The sequence below is a fragment of the Zingiber officinale genome, chromosome 6B (genome assembly GCF_018446385.1).
Source record: "Zingiber officinale cultivar Zhangliang chromosome 6B, Zo_v1.1, whole genome shotgun sequence".
NCBI classification, from domain to species: domain Eukaryota; kingdom Viridiplantae; phylum Streptophyta; class Magnoliopsida; order Zingiberales; family Zingiberaceae; genus Zingiber; species Zingiber officinale.
In genome coordinates, this window is record NC_055996.1 from 19,612,268 (window position 1) to 19,622,229 (window position 9,962).

The following is a 9,962-nucleotide window of genomic DNA, read 5'->3' on the forward strand; positions in this document are numbered from 1 at the left end:
TCTTCCCAGAATAAGAGGTGATCTATTGACTAGATATTCTCGCTCCATATCTAGGATATAAAAATCTACAGGAAAAATGAGTTCTCTCACCTTCACCAATACATCTTCAATAACTCCAGCTGGGTGAGCTCGACTGCGGTCAACTAACTGAATTACAACTCCTATAGGCTATAATAGTCCAATCCCTAATGTCTGAAAAAATGATCTTGGCATAACATTAATTAAAGCTCCCAAATCTAGCATAACATCCTCAAATAAATTACTCCCAATCTCATAAGGAACCGTAAATACTCCAAGATCTTCACACTTCTTAGGTACTGGTTGAATAAGTGATGATACATTCTTTCCTATACTAATCAACTCATTCCCATTCAATTTCTTTTTATGTATACAAAGATCCTTTAAAACTTTTGCATACTTGGGAATTTGCTTAATCATTATGAGTAAAGGAACATTTACCTCCACCTTGCTAAATAACTTCACAAGCTCTTGAAATTCTCTAGCCTTTTCCTCCTCTACATTCTTCCTTGTTTGTACTTTTCGTTGGGGAAAAGGTAGAGGAATTGAAGGATCTGATTCTTGTTGTGTTCGAATTATTGCTTCTGGAATTACTGAAATGCTGGAATCTGGAATTTACTGTACTGCCTTAGAATTTCTGGTACTTCCAGAGTTCAAATAACTCTTCTTCTGTTCTTGCACTAGGTTTATAGGATCAATATGAATGGGGTTTGAGCTTGAGTTTGGATGGAAGTCAGTTGCTAAAAAGTCCAAATCATGGTTGTTTGAGGCTATTCGAGGGCTATTGGAATTTGGAAAAGGAACTATTGGAATTTTTTTTGCAACGTCATCTATAACTTGCTTTCCACTTCTCAAAGTTAATGCACTAACATTACCCTTAGGATTAGGTATTGATTAAGAAGGCACTTGACTTGATTCTTGAGCTTGCATTTGATTAATACTGGAAGCTAATTGTCCAATCCGCCTCTCAATATTTTACAAGGTAGAATCGGTTCTTTGATAGCGTTGTTGTTGCTGTAATAAATGTTTCATCATTTCCTTCATTCTAGATTGATGTGCATCTGAGTTTGAAGTGTTGGAGTTTCCTTGAATCAAACTCAGTCTTGATAGAGTTGAAAGTTCTTGCTGATTTTGATTATGCCTTTATTGAAAATTCTGTTGTTGCTGATTATGCTGAAATGGATACTGACTTTATTGATTATGCTGAAAATTAGGCTAATATGGCTGATGCTACTAGAATGCATGTTGATTATACTGAAATGAATTCTGAGAAAGTTGAAAAGGTTGCTGAAAAGTAAGAGATTGCTGTAAATTCTAACTTGAAGTTGGTTGTTGATAAAATGAATTACCATATTTCAAATTTGGATGATCTCTCCAGCCAGGATTATAAGTAGAAGATTGAGGATCATATTTTTGTGGGAATTGTCTAGAAAATGTTGCTAATGACTCATCTTGATGTAAATTGGGACATAACTCTGAATTGTGATTTTGGCTAGAACAAATACCAAAAACTCCCCTTGATTGATATAGAAATTATGTACTCAGAAATGAAGAAGTTTGGCAAGCATTGGCCAATACCAATTGCTTCATCAAAGAAGTCAACTCCAACAAAGAACTCCTTATCTCCTTTTGATCATTAGAGAACAATTGAACCTCTCCTATTCCTTTTGTAGTTAATGACCTACTCCTAAATTATTGTGAATTCTCTGCCATATTAGAAATAAGCTCCCTAGCTTGCTCTGGAGTTTTGTTCACTAAAGCTCTTCCAGCTGCTGCATTTATCATACTTCTATCCATGGGTAACAAACCCTCATAGAAGTACTGGACTAATTTTTATCCCTTATTCATATGATTTTTTTTGGCGCTTTAGAAGTGTAGCACTATGACAAATGCAAATATAATGCAAATGTTGGGATTTTAATTTTTTCAAATGAGTTGAAATGATCCAAGGGCTTCTAGTAACCAAAATGCAATCCAAGAAATCACCATGGGAACTAAAATACAAAACAATTCAGATGAATCATGACTATTCCAAAGTTATCCAATATCCCGTCTTAAGTGAAGTGAAGATAAAGATCCTTAAGGTTAGGCCAAAACTCAAACTTATCTCCATATAATACTTAGCTAATTTTATACTACTAGAGATAGAGAAAAGAGATACATTAAATATACTAGCACTATATCCATAATAACATGAATCAAAAAATGAATGTGCTAATAATTTTACTATTAGACAAGTCAGAAGTAATGTGAGGATTGATGTTCTCGATATGCCACAAAATAATTTTGAAAAGATAGTCAAAGTGGCAATCAAAACAAATTGAATAAAGACTGGCAAATACTAACATGAAAATAAGCAAAGGTATAGATGCATCATAAAACTGAAAAATGAAAATAAGAAAAACAAATGAAAGTGCTAAAAATGTAAAGAAAAGTAATGTGAGGATTGATGTTCTCGATATGCCACAAAATAAATTTGAAAAGATAGTCAAAGTGGCAATCAAAACAAATTGAATAAAGACTGGCAAATACTAACATGAAAATAAGCAAAGGTATAGATGCATCATAAAACTGAAAAATGAAAATAAGAAAAACAAATGAAAGTGCTAAAAATGTAAAGAAAAGAAATGCAAAGGACTGAGATTGTGTAAATATCCCCCCTTCCCCCCGACTTAAATTTTTCATCGTCTCGATGAAATCAGTAACGTGGTGGAGGTGGAGGAATGGGAGGTCCTTATCCTTGTCGACCAGAAGGGAAACTAGGCATACTAGGGGTCTGGCCAAGGTACTCATGGTAGTGGTAAAGAGTGTCTACCTAATGTCTTGTTATAACCATGACCTTCATAAACTCTCTCATTCTCGCCTAGTTAGTGTCATAATCCTGAACAAACTTAGCCACATGACCTTGGAAATTCCTCGTGAACTGGAGATGATCATGTACCTCTTGGAACTGGTTGTCTGACAACTTCAAGCGACCCTCCAACATTTGTTGTTGGGCACTATACTTCTTATGAAGTGAATCCAAAGAGGCACAGAAATCAGAAAAATTAAATCTAGAAGGACCCGCACCATAGGAAAAAGAATGCCTAGCAGGTTTTGGATATCCGGACGGTTGCGGGTGTCTAGATGATGAGGGCTTGATGTGGAGCTCGGTGTCCTCTACCACGGGTGGACAAACTCGGGAGCTACGTCAGTAATAACCCAATTAACGAGGTTGTGAAGTGTGGTACACTTGGAAAAAGGTGGAGGTATTGGAAAACCATCCTTTCTAGGAAAGGCAAACCCGTTTTCATCCCGACAAATCATTTCCATGGCAAGACATGCATCGATATCGACATTGTTATTGCCATGAATGACTTCCAACTCATCAAGTTCACAATCCAGATTTCTAGCTATTTAGGTAATCAATCTGCCAAAGACTATCAACCCCGAGGTTGTTTTCCAGGCTCTCACAAGGTTTTACAGAAAATGAAAACTAGTATCAAAATCAACTTTATTAAGCATAGCCCAAAGAGAGTAAAGTTCTACCTTTCTAACTACCCCATCACTATCCCCTCTACCAAATATGATTTTTCTTATTACAAGGTGAAGGTATCTAAATATGGAGTTTTGCATGTGGGGAGCCTTAGCTCTAGAGGGCTCATAAGGGGTTTTTAACTCAGTATAGAATTCCAAAACCCATTCCAATTAAAATTTGGATCAAATCTGTGAGAACCACCGGTAGGTAGGATGAAACAATTATTAAAATTACTAAATATCCACTGGAATTCTTGGTTCATTAGTCTAAAACTGATATTGTCAATATAATCCTCTTTGGAAGTGAAGTGGACCTCAATTGAACTTAAAAACTCAAGGACAAGACGGGGATATGTCGGTAGATGTGTGTTCATCATATTGTTCAAATCAAAAGTGCTAATCATCCAATCCATATCATCCCTAATACCCAAAATATTCATGGTAGTTGGATTCATATATCTAGTGCAAACAATCTTTTTAACAATAAGAGAATCATATCTAGATTTATGTTCTTCATTTATAAAAATAATACGATACTAATTGTCGTTACCTTTGTCGCGTGCACTCCGCTTGCCTTTGCCCTTTGATATATCTTTTCCTTTGCCTTTGCCCCCTCTCGGTTCTTTTCCTCCGCTAGATCTGCCACTTCCACATCGGCTTCTTTTCAAAAGATGAGATATGATGGGAAAATAAGTGAGGGAGAGTGATTAATTGAAGAAAAAGGAGGAGAGATTTGTGAGAAGAGGTAGATCATGAAAAATGAGGAAGAAGAAGAAGAAGGATTCTTGGATTTGAATTTAGATTTGGAATTTAGATCTAGATCTCGATCTTGGAGAGAGAGAGTCTAAGATTTATATTTGTGATGTAGATGAAGTAAGATTGAGGAGAAAAAGGAATGGAGAGAAGAAAGGGGTGGAGAAGGTGATTTTGAGGTGGTGGTGCGACGGACATGGCCTCAGCACAACCATGTCTTAAAGACACGACCCGGTCGAGGGTTTCTCCACACAGCCGTGTTGATTGACATGGCCTAATTCTTCTTCCTCTCGGATGGGTTCACATAGCCGTGTTGATTGACACAACCTAGGTCAGCTTCCTCTCTGCCAGCTTCACACGGCCATGTGGATTTACATGGTCATCCTCTTCTTTCTCTCTACCAGGACCACACGGCCATGTGAAGTCACATGACCGTGTGAAGTCAAACGGCCTAGTCCTTTCCCTTCTCTTCTAGCTTCACACAACTGTGTGAGGTTACATGACCGCCTCTTTGAAGTGTGTAAGGGTTGAATTTTCTCCTCTTTTAACTTTGTGGGAGCTGTACACAACCTGAAAATAAAATTAAAAATGGCTAAGACTAAAGAAACAAAGTTGTAAACTGAACTAACAAGCTTCACTTTGAACCTTTGCCAAATATCAAAACAGAAATTTGATTAGTTAGTGCTTCTAGCACTAACAGGCTATTGTCTTAGAGGTGGTCAAGGAAGCGACAATAGGAGTTGCAGAGGAGGCAAGTCCGGTCGTCGACCCAGGAGAAGGAGTTGCCAGCTTCGAAGTAGATGCACGCGTGTTGGGGGGGGGGGGGGGGGATCGATTAGGGTTTTATTTTACCGGTAGATGTTGGCCATAGATGATATGGTAGAATTATGACAGTTGCTCACAGCAGGAGGAGGAGGAGCGACATTGGTCGATGGGTCGGTCACCAACCAAGTGTGGTTGCTTAATAGATTCATTCCATAGCATCCTCACTAACTGCCGCAGCATCATCGCCGCCCTCTTCCTTCTAGAGTCGCCCCCAACTATCCTCTCTTCTCTCTCTCATTCTCGTTCGCTAGAACAAAGGTTGTGAGTTCTTCTCCCACTAAGACCCCACTAAGAGGAACAACTCTTAGTGGGAGAAGAGAAAAAGGAGATGAGTCATAGAATGAAGGAGGTGGCTCCGAAATTAGGGTTCACAAAGGGGAGTTAGAGAAAAGATTATATGGAGACTTTTTAACGCGAGTTTGAGTTGAAAAAAATACAATGGTTATTATTTCATTTACAATGATTTTTAACTGTTGTCTAATTATAACAATAACAATAATTATACACCATTATTCCCAGCATTGTGAAAATATTTTCATTGACAACGGTTCATAAACCGTTGTCCCAATTATTATTCAGATAAAAAAACCTCTTAATAACAATAGTTTTGGAAAATCATTGTAAAATATATTATTATTTAAAAAAATTATTGCACTAAATGACAACGGAACATGTAAAGTCGTTTGTCTTTTGTGTTATATGTGTACTCAAAGATAATAATTTTATCTTTTACAAAAATCGCAATGGTTTCTCTTAAAACCGTTGTTATTATGGCATAGTCTTTTAGCATTTTTGTTGTCGTGGCTCATGCCAACTCTTTATTGGACTTCAAACCGCCTAGTATCTGATCAACTATGGCCCATTTAGACTTTTTCTATGTTGAACTTCTGATTACCAAGTGTCTAATTAATTATGATCTACTTGGACTTGTTTATTGTCAAATAACTATTATTTAATCAACCAATTAACTTATTTGATGTCTCACTTAATCAATTAATATATTGATCAAACATCAAAACTATAATTAAACCAACTCGTGTTTAATCAACTTTCAAAAGATGGATGCACCAATAATATTTAATTGGACAAAAATTAAGTGACCTTTTCCCAATCAAGCAACAAAGTCGGACTTTTAAGTTCATTAATTAGTTAGTCAACATGCTCGATCGTCTCCTATATTTCTAGCCCTTACATCATGGGCTTAAATATTCACACTTATCACCATATATATTTGATTGTCGATCAAATATTTAATTGTTGTTTATATTATCTGATTATCGATCTTACAGTGAGATAAACTACTTACTCCAAAAACATCAACATCGAATGTCATCTGCTAGCTGCTCTCGCCCTTCCACTTGGCCAAAATTTCTTTGCGACGACGGGTGATGATCTCATATGCATGCCAAGTTAGGTTGTTTTATTGTGTAAATTTCTATTATTTTTCTTTTGTTTTCAAACATCATGGAGAGTGGAAAGGAAAATGGGTGGAAATTAAAGACCATAGGAAGACCACTAATTTAATTTGTTGGAGGGATAAGGTGGTCGTCTTGATGGCAACATTCATGTATATATGAATTTTATAAAATATTTCCATGTGTGAATCTTAACGTAATAATATTTTTATTAAAAAAATTCACATATTAATCTCCAACCACACTAAAAACTTAATGGAAAAATTGATTTATCATCAGCTATATTTAGTTATTTAAAATTATATATGATTAAACTTATCTTAAAGAAAATTCATAACTGAGCTAAACTTCAAATTCTAAAATGATTCAAATCATACAAACAAGTTCACCTCTTGCTGAAATACTTGAAATCAGGCAACACAATCACACAAATACATTTTTTTTATCAGATTAGTCGAATTAATCCATTGCTTTAGCACTTTAAAAGTAGTAAAAGATATATTAATCCATCGCTTAATCGCCTTACCATTACAACTACAGTGTATTGAGAATAAACAAGGAAGAGGAAAAGAGAGACTGAGACACTGGTCTTTCAATTTCCCCAATCAGTCCTTGCATGCTCTCTTATTTCTAATCCTTACATCACGCGCTCTCTTATTTTCTTTGGGACGATATTTTCTTTTTGAAAAAAAGGCATTAATATATTATTTAATTTGTTTTAGCCCACTATAATTGCTGTGGGCAGATAATTCAGATTATATTTAATTGACTTGGAGGGGCATCAGTAGGGATGTAAACAAGTCGAATCGAGTCGAATAATATTAGGCTCGAACTCGGTTCATTTAAGTTATATTCGGACTTGAGCTCGGCTCGAACTCGAATCAAGCTTTTATCACAAGGCTCGAGCTCGGCTCGTTTTAGAATTATTAAGCTCACGAACAATTTAAGCTCGGCTCGTTATTAGCTCGATTATCAAAGTTAACGAGCCTAACTCGTTAAGCGAGCTCGAGCTCGTTTAGTACTCGTTTTTGACTCGTTTTAGAGCTCATTTTTTGACTCATTTTAAAGTTCATTTTAAGGCTCGTTTTACAGTTCGTTTTTTTGGCTCAAGTTAAGGCTCATTTTAAGGCTCGTTTTTTTGGCTCGCGAGTCTTTAAACGAACATGTTCGCGAGCTCATGAGTCGAATATCCTTAAGCTCGAGCTCGGCTCGATAAAACTGTCAAACTCGAAATCGAGCTCGAGCTCGACTCGATAAGATAAACGAATGAACTCGAATAAATTTTTTACCGAATCAAATTCTGAATAACTCACGAACCATTTGATTCATTCAAATGGCATCAGTGTCGATTAGTTAAGTGAGGTTTAGATCTTCTATAAATGCATGCAAGCTAAGGAAGAGAGCTCAAACAATCCGGTCATTTTAAGTGATTTGCTACTGCACTGGCATGGTCATGGAAGCTAATTCCCTCTTCTCCCCTTTCTTCTTCATCACTCTCTTCCTCGGCTTCTTCATAATTTTACTGATAAAGAGATCATCAAGGAGAAGAGTGCATAAGCAACAAGCTCCACTCCCACCCTGCCCGCCCAGGCTTCCCTTCATCGGAAACATCCACCAGCTCGTCAGCGGCAACCCTCACCGTATCCTCCGCCAACTCGCTCGAACTCACGGACCCCTCATATGTCTCCGACTCGGACAGGTCTACCAAGTCGTCGCCTCGTCCGTGGAGGCTGTGGAAGAGATCATCAAGCGCCATGATCTCAAATTTGCTGATCGACCAACCGAATTGACCTTCTCCCAAATATTGACCTATGGCGGCCGCGGAGCCGTCATGTCCCCCTACGGTGGCTACTGGAAGCAGATGAGGAAGATCTACGCCATGGAGCTGCTCAACTCCCGGCGTGTCAAATCCTTCGCTACCATCCGCCAGGATGCCGTCCGTAAGGTCACGGTTGAGATCGCTGGCAAGGCGTCTACTCAAACACCTGTCAATCTAAGCCGGCTGATGATGTCCATGACTAATGAGCTAGCGATTAGAGCCGCGTTTGGTGACGAGTGCAAACAGCAGGCGGAATTCTTGCACCTGGTGAAGGAGGCAATAAGCTACGTGAGCAGCTTCGCGGTGGCTGATATGTACCCCTCGCTCAAATTCCTGGATACTCTCACGGGATTGAAGTTCAAGTTAGAGAGAGCTCGTGGAAAGCTCGACAAAATCTTTGACGAAATCATCGCACAGCGTCAAGTCGCAATGACCGCCGAGCAAACAGAGGAGGATCTAATCATCGATGTACTTCTCAAACTTAAAGATGAAGGAAATCTAGAATTTCCAATCACATACGACTCCGTCAAGGCCGTCATCATGGTAAATGAATTACATACTTATATATCTTTCGATTGCTATGTGAAAGAATATTTATTATATATCTTTTGATTGCTAATAGCTCATAATTATCTTTAGGAAACATTCTTGGCAGGGACGGAAACATCATCAACGGTTATTGAATGGGCTATGTCAGAGTTGATCAAGAATCCCAATGTAATGGAGAAAGTCCAAAATGAGATGAGGGAGGCTATGCAAGGGAAGACCAAACTCGAAGAGAGTGACATTATCAAATTCAGTTATCTAAATTTGGTGATCAAGGAGACGATGCGGCTCCACTCTCCTGTCCCTCTGTTGTTGCCGAGAGTATGCACAGAGACGTGCGAGGTCATGGGATATCGAGTGCCCGCTGGAGCTCGAGTGCTCATCAATGCATTTGCTCTGGGCAGAGATGAAAAGTACTGGGGGTCTGATGCAGAGAGCTTCAAGCCAGAGAGATTTGAGGGCAGCTCGGTGGACTTCAAGGGCTTCAACTTCGAGTTCTTGCCATTTGGTGCAGGGCGAAGGATGTGCCCTGGCATGACATTTGGGTTGTCGTCGGTGGAAATTGCACTGGCTCACCTCCTCTTCCATTTCGACTGGACGCTTCCACGAGGCATGAAGATCGAAGATTTGGACATGATGGAAATTTCAGGGGTGACCGCACCAAGGAGATCACCCCTCCTCGCGCTTGCCCAGCCAATAATTCCACTGCCATAGACACTTCATCTCCGAACATAATATTGCTAGCGTTTTATATTGTCTTTTATATAGTTTTTGATATATATATAATAAGAGAAGCATGCATATCGAATGTTATATGAAGTAATTAAACCCCAGTCGTGTTATCCTCATAATCTCCAACAGCATAGACAGGGCAGGACTTTACTGGGCTCCAACCCAGTGCATCCAGTAAGTAGCTCAACAATTTTAGGTCTCAATCTATTTATGGCGTAGGCATGGCTGGACTTTGCGAGGCTCCAGCCCAGTGCACCCAGCAAGTAGACCAACAATCTTAGGCCTCTACTGTTTAAACATTGCACTTGTTTACGAATAAATTGATACATGTTTAAGAA

General features: G+C 38.5%; 1 protein-coding gene across 1 annotated transcript; it reads left to right on the top strand.

Annotated features, from left to right (window-relative positions):
• Nucleotides 1-7,926: 7,926 nt before the first annotated feature.
• LOC121992200 (alpha-humulene 10-hydroxylase-like) lies at nt 7,927-9,700 on the top strand. The gene is made up of 2 exons (XM_042546402.1): nt 7,927-8,889; nt 8,986-9,700. Exons 1-2 carry the CDS (start codon nt 7,975-7,977, stop codon nt 9,604-9,606), a joined length of 1,536 nt encoding a protein of 511 aa, XP_042402336.1. The 5' UTR covers nt 7,927-7,974; the 3' UTR covers nt 9,607-9,700.
• The last annotated feature ends 262 nt before the right edge of the window (nt 9,701-9,962 follow it).

Bases quoted from the DNA above. Each gene is read 5' to 3' on its own strand.
- LOC121992200 (XM_042546402.1), top strand. From the start codon at position 7,975: ATGGTCATGGAAGCTAATTCCCTCTTCTCCCCTTTCTTCTTCATCACT. The intron at 8,890-8,985 runs GTAAATGAATTA...AATTATCTTTAG, and splicing joins CCGTCAAGGCCGTCATCATG to GAAACATTCTTGGCAGGGAC.